General features: G+C 35.8%; 2 protein-coding genes across 2 annotated transcripts; one reads left to right on the forward strand and one right to left on the reverse strand.

Moving 5' to 3' along the window:
* Positions 1–1,002: 1,002 nt before the first annotated feature.
* Positions 1,003–6,930, forward strand: LOC134229049 (uncharacterized). The gene is made up of 7 exons (XM_062710753.1): positions 1,003–1,074; positions 1,175–1,280; positions 1,434–1,569; positions 3,543–3,612; positions 3,965–4,128; positions 4,894–5,023; positions 5,875–6,930. Exons 2-7 carry the CDS (start codon positions 1,278–1,280, stop codon positions 6,548–6,550), a joined length of 1,179 nt encoding a protein of 392 aa, XP_062566737.1. The 5' UTR covers positions 1,003–1,074; positions 1,175–1,277; the 3' UTR covers positions 6,551–6,930.
* Positions 6,931–7,192: 262 nt separating this feature from the next.
* Positions 7,193–13,581, reverse strand: LOC134229071 (catalase-like). Its single transcript, XM_062710779.1, has 12 exons — positions 13,373–13,581; positions 12,819–12,990; positions 12,249–12,359; positions 11,962–12,092; positions 11,800–11,850; positions 11,506–11,685; positions 11,203–11,394; positions 10,936–11,088; positions 10,625–10,763; positions 9,990–10,141; positions 9,334–9,507; positions 7,193–7,848 (listed from the first exon to the last, which is right to left on the reverse strand). The coding sequence occupies exons 1-12, from the start codon at positions 13,427–13,429 to the stop codon at positions 7,825–7,827; spliced, it is 1,536 nt and encodes a 511-aa protein (XP_062566763.1). The 5' UTR covers positions 13,430–13,581; the 3' UTR covers positions 7,193–7,824.
* Positions 13,582–15,672: the final 2,091 nt, after the last annotated feature.

Here is a 15,672-nt window from a genome sequence, read left to right on the forward strand (position 1 = left end):
TAATGGACTAACAATTAGTATGAAAAACGTCAGTCAGCATTTGACTCAATGATAAATTGTATTAGCTGACAAGGTCATTGTATCGACCACAGAACTTATCAAATGATAACTTTAAACGAGACTGCTGATATTCTTGTTTCATCAACTTGTTTTTGAATTAACCTCGTTTAAGGAAATGTTCGTACGTAGAGAATGCTCTTGTGTATCGAATCAACTGAGATACATAAACTCCGTATGCAAATGAGCAAGGTGTATTGCTACATTAGTAAGGGAAGCTGACGGTAGAAAAGTTAAAGTCATCACGTTTATCATAGAGCTTGGTTGTTAGATTAACATTAACGTCTTTCTCAAATTAAATATCAAAACATGAAACAGACTTGGTGGTACCTTTTAGCTCACCGGGATATATAGTATTGACAAAGGAATGGAAATTACCATTGTTGATGACAATACGTCATATCTTAGTGTCGAGTTGAAGGCCACAGCAAGTATCTCCAGATTATACTATCAAAATCAATGTATCAAATATATATATACTTATCACCTGCTATAGAACTTATGTCCCCGTTGAAACAGTAAATATAGATATTGAACCATTGTCTACTATAAAAGTGAATTTCTTTGCTAACGTGAAAAGAAATTTAAAAACATCATATATTTGGACTGTAGTTTCTTTTATCCATATATTTCTATATTCCAATAGTGCGTCGTTAAAGCGATTTCATTCATATTGCAACATAACCAACAGCAGTTAGCTATATATATAGTTTATCCTTGGCTTTTTAAATCGCATCGGCTACATGGGTAACATACATGGAACACATAAGATAAGCATATTCGCCCAGTCTCTGCAACAATGTTCCATGCTCTATTTTCACTGTAAAATAGTAAAACTATTCCTATAGTATGCCAATTGAATATTTCAAGAAGAGGTCACGATTTCAACACCATATTAGCGACAATTTCCGTCTTCATGGGTTAAATTCCCGGGTTTTATTAAATTCTTCCTCATGTGCACTATGATAGGCATGAACGCGAACATTCAAGGAAAAGAATGTCATGTTTCTTCATATGGTAAGTTTTGCTTTTGCAGCGCATGTTATTATTTTCAAAATGAAATAACCCTTTAAAAACATGCATTTTTAATTTTGTTAAATTCTCATACTTTTGACAGGAATCTGTTTTTAAGGAAAACACCTACGAACATAATTATCGGAAAGGGTTACATTATTGCAGCTAATCAGGGCAGACAAATTAATACTACACCATAGCGCAGTATGGTAATTTGTAGACATAGACAAATTATTAAGCATTCTGCAAAAGAATGATTGTTACTTATGAATATATAAGAAAAGTATTAAAAAATTATTGTAAATTGATTTTATGGGATCCTCTGCAATTGCTTGTTTCTTTTTCCCTTAAAACTGGCGTAGAGACGTAGAAATAGCTCAAGAACAACCCTCTTCGCTCCATGTACAAATCGTCCACTCCAAAACGTGCAGGCAGCAGAGACCAAAGTGATGGGCAAATCTGATGATTGTAATTGCCATTGTCTGTACCAGATATTAGGTAAATATTTAAAGAACTGCAATGTATTCTCCAAAGCCTTCGGCCTTATATCGTGTATTACGGAAACAAGTCATGGTATGCCCTACAATAGTACTTAATTGTTATAAGTCAAGATATCCACTCAATTCATTTTCATCTCGATAGAAGGTCCAAGACATTTTCTCAGTTGATATAAGATAAATATCTTCTCTATTCCGTATCAGACATTAGATTCATATAAAGCCTGGAAATCCTCAAAATTCCTCGCAAGATCTTAATTAACTAAAATATTCCCTGGGGTCGTATTCAGAATGATAATAATTAATTGGCATAAATTTGTTCAACTTACAGGGGTATTGGATTGCTTCCTTAAAATGTCTTTCTTTGTCTTTTTCGTTTTGCTGGCAAAGCAAAGCATTCTTTTCAACATTTTTTTAATACATGAAATGTAAGATACCTTTACGGAGATCAATTTCAAAGGTCCATGTAAACAATAAAATTTGTGGGCAGAGCAAACACGGACCTCTGGAAACCGACCAAGGATCAGATGCCATGGAGACCGGAAGTAAGCACACCGCTAAGTCCCGCCGTGTGTTCCTTAATTGTCAGGATAGACGGAAAACCTCAAATTCATTTTGATTGATTCAGATTAAATGATGTTTAACGTTCCAAGCGAGAATATTTCACCCATATAGAGAGGATATATGCTGGTGAATATCTTCATAGACTTACATGTATATTCGGCATTTTGCTGGGGCCATTGAGCAGTCAAGCATCTAGATCATGCCAAAAACCAACTGATACAGGACCTCGGTTTAGATCAATTCAATAAGAATATAATGACTTAAAATTTGCAACTATTATCACAAGTGAGATGCCATCGGAGCATATCATCGTTCACTTTCCTCACTGATTCAGTATTATTCATGTTTCCCAATTACTTTATTATAGTTTGCAGCTAACTGTAAAGTTGACGGCTGTGCTCAAAGTAATTTGTACACGCCTCCTAACCGTAAGCTTTACGACTGGAAATCTCCTCTTATCCCTGACTGGTTGCTCGTGCAACAGACTATTTCCGTGTCAATATTGATAATTTGAGTTGACCAATCATGTAGATTGTTTACGCTGGATGCATCTGACGAAAAAGATCGTGACGTAACATGAAACTTTACATTTAGCTACAAACAATATAAATACAAAGGGCATGCTCCGAGAACAATCGATTCATTAACCGATGCAAGCTACAGGTATTAACCAAAAATATTTTAGTTGGATTTAAACAACCGTGTTTAATGTCAACATCACGTAAATTTTATGGTCTTGCCTGATTTCATTTCTGTTATTCAAGGGATCTGTGTTTTTCTGTCATTGTAACGGTTGTAGGGTTTATTATCTTCATCATTATTACGTTTATTATACAATTTGTCAGAACGAAAGATTGTATTTGCAAAAAGGATCATTGTGCTGACTATATAGAGTTACTAAATTTGATGTTCAACGAAATTGTTGATATTCTTGTATCATCGACTTATTTGTCAATAGTTCGCCTTGTCTTAGACTTTGTGGAATATCCTCGTTTAGGACATCCTTTCGCATATCGAATCAACCGGCACGTACTTGTACACCCCATAGAAGATACATGAGATGATATTTAATACTGTATATTTTATCACAGATAATGCAAGGTGACAATAAAAAAGATCGTCAACAACCTTATCGTAAAGTTAAGTTGCTTGATTTCCAGTGTATTTCTATAGTAATATAACAAAATATTTTGCAGATGCGTCAAACTATGTTGTCTTTATATGGAGATCAATTTATTTTCCTTCATTTTTGAGACCTGTTAGCTACAAGTGTTTTACTTACCTGGCACTGTGGTACAACACCTTAAAATTTCTTTATGAATCCTTTTTCTTAGCAAAGATTAATATAGATAAGCATACAATATATACAATCCTAAACTTGACTTAATTTTTCTATTGTTCTTATTGCAGCGGCAGTCGGATGTCTCTTCCTTGTATTTGCCATGGTATTCGTTTTGATTCGCTTTCGGAAGCGAAAAAGGTCAGCATATTAAATGCATTGAGAATCTTGAAAGTTTCCTCTTACGTCTCTCATCACAATGTTAAAATGTTTCTTCTCAGGAAAAGTGTAGACTTTTACATGTTTTAAGACAATCGGTTTTTTAGTATAGTAGTGCAATATCCAATACACCTACTTAAGTGATTTAGGATGGAAATTTGTTGAGTCAGCTGGGTAAAATTTTAAAATATAGCTCCTAAAAAGCGCTATATGCACATTAATAATAGCTGTTGTACATGTAATTTTTAATCGCTGTATGAATAACTACGAAATAAACTGAAGTTCTACATGTATCAATTGTCAGCATATATAGGTTTCTTTCTCGTTATGATAGGAAGCGCGGAGGAATACTTAGTAGTAGCATGAGATACAGCATGCAGACGATATCCCGAGAAAATAGACTCTATGGTCACCAGGCAGCAGCTGAACTACCGCCGGAAGAAGAGAGCATCTCGGGATGTGAGATTTACGGACGGCGAGAAGAGATACTGACATATGGTTAACATACTTATTTATAGGCCTATAGTCTGTTCATTTAAGTATAAAGAATAATTCTTGCAATTTATACAACAAAAGTCGCATTTAATTTATGGTAAATATATGTAAATTTATATATCTTTTAAAACTCGGATTTTGAGACTTGAGAGGTCCATAATTAATGTAAGCATATTGATTCAAAAGTCCTCTTGCAAATTTTATGTTTATAAGGATGCTCCGCAAACTTAATATATTTAACTTTTTCTTCATCTATATATCTACTTTTAATTGTCCATTTATACTGAACAAATAGAAAACAAAAATATACAATGAATGTTTTCAATTTAAGGAAGTTTGCTAAAACCATACGTCACGTTAGATACAAAAAGGTGAAGATAACGAACAATTATCAATCTAAAGAAATAATTATAATATTTTCAAACAATACAAATATGTAAAGCGGGAACAAAACACAGACCCATGGATATTTAAGAGGGGAATCAGGTGCCAATGAGGAGTAAGCATTCCCGTTGACCGGTCACACCCGCCATGAGTACCGATAATATCTGAAAGCAATCATCTATCATCGGGAAATTAGAATAATAATAGACTCAGTTGAGGTAATAATAATGTGGGACAAAATTCTTAATAAGTCTGTCAGCGAAACTCTCTCATATCAATTCCCAGAGGAATAAAAAACAAAGATACATTTGTAAATTGATAATAAATAAAACTGCACAAACAGACAGGCACGCAAGACTTATTGTTTGATTGAATGATTTGTAGAACAAAAGAGACGCTTCGGGCTTTTCAACGTCCATAAGAGTACACAAACACCGCTGGAGACAGCGATCTATGGCAACGAGCAGGCAAGAAGGAGCATTAATGATCCATTCCAAAGAAGATTTGAAAAAAGGTACTTTCTTACGTTTGTAAAACCTTTTTTTCTGTCAAATCTTGAAAAAGTTCGAAAATGACAGCTAACCGTATACTTGGGTTGAGGTCACCGTTTATAGAAGCTTTTCCAAGTTGAGTTAAAGAAGGAAACATGAGGTGAAATTCTATTTTTAAGGTGTAGCATATTTTTGTTACAAATTGTCGAAATAAAACCGGATTCATTATTCATGAAATATTAGAGATAATGAACGGTAATCAAGCTCATAACTCCATAGAAACAATTACAAATCGGGAGCTGAGCAAACCTCAGAGGTAGGATCAGGTGCCATAGAGGAGTAAACATTCCATGTCAACCAGTCATGATCGGACAAACAGAAAAATCCATATCAAACACTACAGGTTATCAGCTATGGTGGCAAATAAGAGGGGGCAATATTCCAACGTCATTGGGAATGTTCAGTGAAATGAGCGACAGCAGATAATCAATAACTGATGCAAAGGGAGAGTCTTTTGATTCCCACCCCTAATTCTCACAGGATCTGGAATGTAAGTGGTAAAAAACTTCCATTCCAGGACCAGAAGACAAAATTTCTACGAAATTTGCTATAAACCAGTATCATTGGGTACTTTAAAAGTAGAGCATTGTTGGAAGGGTTCGTGTTTTATTATCTGTTAACGACTTTGTATTGTTTGTAGATTTTATAATTTAGATCGATCAATATTCGTTATCTTCTTTTTTCACATTTTACACAAAAAATCGTCGCGCAGCTATGCATTTGATAATTAACCTCTATTGTTAGAATTTTAAAATATTAAAAGTTATAACTCTATCTAGCAACTACCTTTTCAAATATTTTACTCGATTTTCAGACGCAGTGAACTGATCAACACAGATTATGACTACGCGTTAGGTCACCATGGTGTGGTTCGTTCTATCAGTTCTCAGACTAATAAATATTCAAGACCTGTCCGTCGGAGCAGACGATGCAGGTCATCTCGAAAGTCGAGGACATCTGATGGCGCCCCTCCTCCATGTGGGCGTCAGAGGTTGTCGAGTCCATGCAGCTCTGTTAGAATGGAGAGGATCAGCTACATAGACCCTGACTCGTGCAATACCTGCTCATTTGGTGAAGCTGCTCTCAGTCCGGAATCTGAACCAACCAGTGAAGCAGACAGCGATTATGACGACACGGAAAGTTCCGATTACGACAGTGACCCGCCGAAAATTCTCATCGACAAAAAACTCATAGAATATGTGAGGAAACTCGAGAAAAAACACACGGTTTTCATTGAAAAGTACAAAACTCCTAAAGGTTCTCACCTTAAGCACTGTTTTAAATCGGCGTCCATGGAGGTTCCGCCAGTTGGACCCAGAAGACGCGCCAACACGGGTGTACTGAAACTTCTGGACCGGAACAAGACAAACGTCGGCAAGACCTTCTCCATACCAGTAAATATCGAAACTGTGTCGTGTAGGCCGTGTTCTCACCGTCCGGCACCGACGCCATGTCTCTCCGAGGAGGACTACCTTAAAATATTGTCCTAACCATCCCATATACATAATGTTGTGCGCATGCAGAAATATGAATATGTTCATTTCAACAGACGTGATTTCATGAGACCATTTACTTATGCTACACATGTACATGCTTTATGGAATGACAGGGAAAAGGTTGCAAGAAATTGAGATTTTAATTACAATTTATCCTTGTCTGCAGAATTGTGTTATGTGTCTTTAAGCCTCACACATTCATTAATTTGTACCTTGACCTTGTTGTAGGGAGAGGGCTAAAATAGGCTGAGCCTGCTGCCCAATCCCATTCACATGAACATCAGTAAATAAAATTCTGTTTCAATTAGAAAGCCTCACACATTAAATACACTTGTAAATATTTTTTAAACAATAAACAAAGTTATGACTTATGATGTTTTTTGCAGTTTTGTTCTTCAAGATGCTGCATGCCAAAATTAGTTAAAATTGGTTCAGTAACGCATGTATTCAAAAGGTTATGCAAGATAGAAGAAAGTCATGATTCATTAGCATAAGATCACCTGACAAACTCAAATTAAGATGACAATAAAAGCTAATACTGCATATATTGTCTTTTCTTACTTCTATGACATCCATATTCCTAGTACTTAATATTCTCGTAAGGTTTTTAGTGTAAAAATAACTGAAACTTTACAACATATTTGTTTAATTTTTATTAATAATCACTTTTGACATGTTTTAAAGTATACAATCAAAAGATGATGTAAAACTAACAAAGTTTTAACCTTGCACAGAGTCAGTAATAAAATATCTATGTATACATTACATAATAAATATCACATTGTCATTATCATGTTTGTCAGCTTTAACAGGAAAATGAATTATAATACGAAATCTGCAACAGGAAGAACAGTGAGGTTCTGGAAATAAAATTGTAATTAAAATTAGAAATGTTTCTGAACACTATCACTACATGAATACATTCTAATCTAAATTCATTGTGTACCAAATACATGTATGACATATTAAATCTATTTCATGTTACCATTAGCAGAGCATTGATTAAATATTACATCAAAACACATGCTGAGAATAAAAATGTCTTTTTTTTAAATGACTGAAAACACACAAAAACCACAAATATAGGAAGTACCTGGATAATTGATTATGAAACGTTTCATTAAATACTGATTCATCATGTATTAAAGCATTATTGTCACTATGTAGAAATGTTTCTGTAAAAATCAGGATCAATACTAGCTGGCCGTATATATTATCAGTTTGTCATCTGTCACAGATTAGCCGGCCCTATATCACTCTGTCACAGGTTACAGCTGGGCAGGCAGTCCGCTCTGTAGGGTATGATAAAAAAGTATTAAAAACAAAAAACTTTTAGTGCATTTTAAGCATATGACATCTTTTTATAAGGTTTGGCAAATTGTTTATGACTTACTGCAGACTTATTTTTATATTCATATGAAGCAGATATTATGCAAAATCTTGTGCATGAAAAGAAGAAAACACTTGCTGTGGCATTCAATTTCGACATTTAGATATATCGACAACGTATTGTCAATTAATAATGATAATTTCCATCCCTACATTGATACGATATATCCTGGTGAGCTTGAGATAAAAGATACCACAGAGTCCAACACATCTGTTTCATACTTGGATATTTTCCTTGAAAAAGACTCTAATGGTAATCTAACAACCAAGCTATACGATAAACGTGATGACTTTAATTTTTCTATCGTCAACTTCCCTTACTTATGCAGCAATATACCTTCATTACCTGCATACAGAGTGTATATATCTCAGTTGATTCGATATGCAAGAGCTTGCTCTACGTATGAACAATTTCTTAAACGAGGTAAATTACTGACAAGCAAGTTGATGAAACAAGAATATCAGCAGTCTCGTTTAAAGTCATAATTTCGAAAGTTCTATGGTTGATACAATGACCTTGTCAGCAAATACAATTTATCATTGAGTCAAATGCTGACTGACGTTTTTCATACCAATTGTTAGTCCATCATTTATACACTGAATTGACGAAGGATTTTTTCCATTATTTCCTGATCATGACAAGGAGCACACAGTGGGTGTGACCGGTCAGCAGGGGATGCTCATTCCTCCATGGCACCTGATCCCACCTCTGATGTTTCCTGGGTCCGTTTTTGCTCTGCTCTTATTTTGTATTGTTTTATGGACTTTGAGATTGAATACTGTTCGTTACCTCCATATCCTTCTTACTAAAGTGATGGGTGACAACTTTGTAGCCATATGACTATTTTGCAAAATCTAATGGGTTATAACACATGATTACAATAAAAGTCAAGATAAAAGTATCCCCTAACTCACTGGAGCTGAGATGTAACTTGAAATTTGAGAATCCAGAGATTAGAGATATTGAGGATAAAAACATAAAGAAAACGAGATTGGGACTTTCTAATCACTAGAACAAATCCATATTATTGGAGATATCAGTGCTTGATACTAAAGTTCAACTGTATGTAACTGGTGACTATTGTTCAGTTATTAGGTATTGTAGATATGTAGTTAGTTTGCATAATGGGTTAAAAAATTGTAAAAATATAAAAATGTAACAATTTACAGATGGTGTGTGAAATCAAAGGTATTGCAGTTGAGAATTGTACAGATTGGTTATGTCATTTAAGGTATATAACTACTGTTTGTTTACATTAGTTAATTTGATTACACACTGAGGATGGTTAACGCACTGTATGTGTTAAGTGTCTTGTGACTATTGTTTAGATGTAACATTGTAGATGTAGCATGACTATTGTATGAGTTGGTGATTACTTAGAACATACCTTTGATTTAATCTGAGCCTTGAGTTTGTCCAGAACCTCCTGGATTCCACGTCCATACTCAGGATCCGCCTGGCTGAAATTCTTGACCACTCTCTTCTGCAGGAATTCGGAGGCATTGATCACATGATTAGCGATGTTTTCCACCAGCCTCTGTCTCTCGGAGGGCTTCAGAACCTGTCAAAATACAGAGCCAATCAGGTTAAAGAAGGCAAATCAAAGGAACCTGTGTCTCTCGGAGGGCTTCAGAACCTGTCAAAACACAGAGCCAATCAGGTTAAAGAAGGCAAATCAAAGGAACGATCAATATAAAGAACTATGTCATACACAGAACAATGCCAGGCATATGAGAGAACTATGGCATGATTAGTAGTGTCTGTCACATGGTTGTGTAGTGGCGTGGTTCAGTATAGTGGTTTAGAGGCGTCATATGGTGTAGTTAATTGGTGCCATTGGGTATGGTTTGGTGTTTTGGGATGTTATGGTTTAATATACTTTAGTGTGATTAAGGTGTTGTGATATGGTGTGCTTAAGTGGGGGGTATGGTTTAGTGTTGAGGTTTGTCATGGTTTAGTGTTATTGTATGATGTTGTATGGAGATTTTAGTTGTGCCAAGTGGTGTAGTATGGTGAATTCAGTGTAATAGTTTAATGGCTGACCTTTCTCCAGAAGACCCCGACTTGGGAGAAGTTGTCCTCGTCTGCTGTGTTGTAGCGTTTGACATCACCATTGAGGGAGAACTCGCTCTCTAAGGCGGAGGGATTATCCTGGGGCCCAGAGAAACTATTAGGGAAGTAGTTTGGTGCTCCACCTATAGGGTAGAGACATGACATATGAATCGTGATTATAGTTTCTTTTAAGGCTATATGTTACATGTACTGTAATGAAAGTTAAAGTTTGCAACTCTATCATTTGATTTCAAATCAATACATAATTACATATAAACAAATATAAAAGTGATCGCTTTATAAAGTTACACAGACAACAAATTTAAAGCATGTTGAAATAAAGGAACAATAGCACTGAAACTACTGTTATTATCATATTATTAGCTTATATCAAAAGAGTAACACATAGTTGATATTTCCACACATATTGTATTTCGTAAATCAGAATTAAATTTTCAAAGCGTAGAACTCTTGGAGTGTTCTGTGACCATTTACACTTGTTTATTGTCAACACATTGTGGCCCCTCCCTCTGGAAACTCTTGTAGTGTTCTATGGCTTACCTTGATTGTCGTCGACACACTGTGGCCCATCCCTCTGGTAATTCTGGCGGTGTTCTACGGCTTACCTTGATTGTCGTCGACACACTGAGGTCCGTCCCTCTGGTAATTCTTGGTCCTGGCATTAAACGGACAATTGACCGGAAGCTGGAGGTAATTACTGCCAAGACGATGTCTGTGTGTGTCAGAGTAGGAGAACAGTCGACCCTATATACAAGATATAAAAGTTAGAATTATTCCTAACCTTCAATTGTATAAATAAAACATTTATTTATCACATGAAACAAGATTATGTTACAGCTGTCATCACCTAAGAGCACCAAATATTTTAATGGTCTTGAAAGCTTTTTAAAGTAACCTGAGCCTGGCCAGTACATACCTGTAACATTTTGTCTGGACTGGCCTCTATCCCAGGAATCATGTGAGCAGGTGAAAAGGCAATCTGTTCCACCTCAGCGAAGTAGTTCTTGGGATTTCTGTTCAAAACCATTCTTCCAACTGGAATCAAGGGGAATTCTCCTTGTGGCCAAATCTTAACACAAAACATAAAATCAAATACAGTGAAGTTACTGCAGTCAGTTCATAAAATATTTCTGCTTTTTAATTGCAATGAGAAAAAATTTCTGTGAATTGTGACAAAGTGTACCTTGGTAAGGTCAAAAGGATTGTATCTGAATTTTTCTGCCTCCTCAAAGGTCATGACCTGGATTTTGAGGGTCCACGAGGGAAAGTCTCCTTCACTGATGTGGTTGTAGAGATCTCGGATGGCATAATCTGGGTCATCAGTAGCCAATTGGGCAGCCTTATCAGCCATAAGACTCTTAATGCCTTGATCACACTACAAGATCAAATATTGAAGTGTGAGGTTGATTTAGAAGGAAAAAAAAAAAACACTTTGATCATAAGACTCTGTAAAGTGTAGACATGTTCAGTAGGATTAAACAGCCACCTTCCAGTGGAATTTGCAGTAGACGGGGTTGCCTTGACTGTTGACCAGTTTGAACGTGTGACTTCCGTATCCGTTCATCCTCCTGTAACCGTCCGGGGTGCCTCTGTCGGAGAACAGGAAGGACACCTGGTGAGTGGTTTCTGGTCTCAGGGTGATGAAGTCCCAGAACATGTCAGGGTCCTGTAAGTGGAATGTTCATGTTAATCATGTATAGGTTTGGTCTGAAGATATTTTAAGTTTAGAATGACATGCAATTCTTTAAATGAAAAGAATTCAAAGAGAGATAACTCAGACCTTGAGATGTGTCTGTGGATTCCTTTTCTGTGTGTGGATAAAGCTTGGGAACTGAAAATTAAAAAAACCAGTCTAAAAAGGGCCTTTTAAAATGATATCACTTAACTTTAAAAATGAGAAGGACAATCTGCATTTGCTATTAAACTATTTTTTTTAACTGACCAGCATAGGATCTCTGATGAAGAAGATGGGTGTGTTGTTTCCCACCAAATCCCAGTTTCCTTCCTCTGTGTACATCTTCACGGCAAAGCCTCGGGGGTCACGGGCAGTGTCCGCTGATCCGCTCTCTCCACCTTAATCATAACATACATATTCAAAGTGGGTACCCTCCTATATTCTTTTTAGTTGTGTCAGTTAAAACAGGTGCTCTATTTCCTTTTATCTAATTCAGCAATTCAAATTAACTTGTTTGAAACTCAGAAAGCATAAAGAGCTGTATGAGGGCTCACCAACAGTTGAGAATCTAACAGCCAAAGGAGTCTTCTTGCCAACGAATTCAAACGGTTTGGCCTTGGTGTACTTTGTTATGTCGTGGGTGCACTCAAAGTATCCAAATGCTCCTATAAATAGACAGGAGGTAATGCTGTTAAAGAATCATTGATCAGGAATCTTTTAAAGAAATCTGAACAGTTGAAACTTGTTTTTTTTTTAAATACTAAAATTTTAAGCTGATAATTACCTACATATACTTGTAATGTGTTCCCCTTTCTAATACTGAATACTTTATAAGTTTAAGAATTACATAACCTGTTTGCAATTTCTATACATTTTAGCCGATAATTACATTACTTGTTTGCAAGTAATACACATTTACTGTAAACCAACTACTACCGCGTCATCTTTTATTCATGATTCGTCAGTTTGAAATCAATCCGTGACTTTAATTTTCACAGCCAAGGAAACATTCTCTACAAATACTTATCAAAATTATTGGCGATTAAGAAGAAGGTCGCGGAATTCGCAAATATTTCTGGCAGGCAAATAAGAGTTGGTTTACAGTACACTGGGGATTATGTTACCTGCTCCTTTAGCATGAACCACTCTCTCTGGGATTCTTTCACGATTGAAGTGAGCCATTTCATCCGTAAAAACAAAGTCCTGGAGAAGAACGGGTCCCCTGGGGCCCACAGTCATCGTGGCTGTCTTTAGACCCACTGGGGCCCCCGTTCCTGTTGTCAACACATCCTCCTTCTGCAAAATAAAAAAAATTGCGTTATACTAACAATAAATTTCCTGATGAATTTAGAAAAACAATGAATAAATTTTAATAATATGATTATAAATACGTAAAATTGTTCATGACATAAACGTATAACCTTTATATACTTTGTTTTGTTTTGACTTGAGCATATATATTTACTGAATAATAAAAACTATCAATGTCATTGTCTTTTCTCCTAACTAGTTACTGTATACTTTTAAAAAATTTAATTTTAAATTGGCATTTAATGGAAATGGAAAGTCGAAGAAAAATCAGAAATGCTACTGATTCATGACAATAATCACGTCGACCACTTTTGATAGCAGAACAAGGGAGATAAGAATGAAGACGTGCAGGTGCTCTTTCACTTACTGTTTGGGTTTTCTTGAATTCTTTGAGCTGGTCTGACGCTTTGTCACGTCCTGCCATCTTGTCGGTTGTGTTAAAGAGACGGTGCAAAAATCAAGGAGATACTACGAAGTCCAGGTGTAGCGTCCTACTTTATGTAACTCTATTTACTGACAGAAAATGTGTCACAGGACGGGTCAGAGGTAAATTGACTCTTCTATGTTAGGAGGCGAAAATATTATGTTGTTATGAAACTACTGCTAGGTTGTACAATAATTATTCGATTATGTTTCTTTAAGGATATTTATTTCAGAGCACTGGCTTTTAATTTTATGATGGGTATAAATACAACATACAAATGAGGTGTAACTTAAAAAGAAAAAAAAGCTGTAAGGTGTAAAAAACTGGTTTTCAAAAGAAATATCTGATTCTCTGAACATTGTTCAACTTATGATGTGAACCCCCTCCCCCCCCCCCCCACCCCACCCCACCCCTCGATATAGACCCCTGAGCCTTTTCAACCTTTTTCTCATAAATTATCTTTCATTGACATATTTGTGATCACAGGGAATTGAGACAATCTTAGCAAAAACGGGTATATAGTATAATAGCGAGCGCAGCGAGCGTCGCAAAGCGACGCTCGCGAAGCGAGCTCAATAGACTAACGTGTATAAACAGAGGAAATTCGGATTGAAATCTGTACATACGTCAGCCAAATTTCTCTGTGCAACATTCCCAGAATTCCTGCACTACCCAATGTCCTTTGCGCGAATAAATCAAAAATGGTAAAAAAATTAAAGGAACATTGTTTCTTACCGAAATCTTAACGAAATGATTTTGCCTTACCTTATTCAAAAAAATACCCCCATGCCACAACACCGGCCTTCACCTTTCCCTTCGGAAATGATACAAATGACGTCACCGGAAACTTACGAATGTTGACGAAGTTATGTCGGTTGCTTCCGTGAAACTCGGAAAACATGTTGCGGTGCATAGCAACATGGTGGCTAAAACATAGCAACAACTTACTTGAAAAGAACGATTTAATGCAATCTCTTTTCCATAAAACTAGCGTTTTCGTCCTAAGTCAACAGAACTTTTTATCTGACGTCATACTTTCGTCACTTCAACGGTTCGGGTATTTCCGATTTTGTCGGAAACTTCCGAGAAGTTTGGAATATCGATCCCGATGCTTGGGAAATGATTTCTTTTTATTGTTTTGTTTTATTCTTTTTGCTTTCTTTTTCTTGAACGATAGACAGTACATGTGTAGGTGTATGATAGTAAATAAACTGCGCTCGCCCCAACGGTCACACCGTAAAACATATTAGGGGAGACTACATATACCCGATTTTGCTAAGATTAATTGTCTCCAGTGAGTCCAGTCCCTGTGTTTGTGATAAGATCTACACCAACAAATTGTAAAATTACATAAAACAAACGTTTTGTAAAATCTACCCTACATTCTATATTTAAATATATTTACATCCAGTGTAATTTTCATTATAAAATCCATTAGAAATCTACGACGTTCAAATTTCTATAACACACGCGAAACCTTGTCACCGCGCGTTAGAATACACAGTAGGAACTATATGAATTTTCAATACTCTAGAATATCAAAATGTACATTATTTTGACTGAATTTAATTCAAAAAATATAACCCTCTTTAATTAACGATAAAATACAACAAATGTGCGTTTAAAATTAATTTGTCACTTTTTTTTTTTTTTTTTTTTTTTTTTTTTAATAAAATGTTAGTTTTACTTTAAGCAAATTTTCTGAATTGATAGGATAGATTATATCACTGACAAATGCGTCATCAAAATATAATTTATGGAAGAAGTCTAAAAGGCCAGGGTGCCTATATTGGGGCGATCCTGCCCTCAATCACCTGTGGAATATCCATGATATTTCTTCAAAGTTCATTATTTTAGTTATTCGGGGAATATCAATATACATTTTCAGGAAACCCGAATAAAAGGTGAGATTATGCATTTTTCATCTGTGAAGTAGACAACGACCGTTGTGTGCTAGATCCTTGTCAAAATAAGTGAAAAATATAATATTTGGTTCGGTAATTTGCATGAAATAACTTGATCTTAGCTCTTAAAAGCCTCAGAGTGGACAGACATTTGCCACATCATGAGGGCGAAAACACCAGTCAACACTTGATTTAAGGTTTAATGATAGATTGTGTTTGCTTACAAGTTCATTGTATCGATCATAGACTTTCCAAATTGTTAACTTTAAACGAGACCGCCATTTAAAGCACTGTTTTATCGACTTATTTGTCAATAGCTGGACTTGTCAGTGAAGTCTC

This window comes from Saccostrea cucullata, unplaced genomic scaffold (genome assembly GCF_032062105.1).
Source record: "Saccostrea cucullata isolate Sc308-1 unplaced genomic scaffold, CSIRO_AGI_Scuc_v1 ctg1369, whole genome shotgun sequence".
Taxonomy (NCBI): Eukaryota; Metazoa; Mollusca; class Bivalvia; order Ostreida; family Ostreidae; genus Saccostrea; species Saccostrea cuccullata.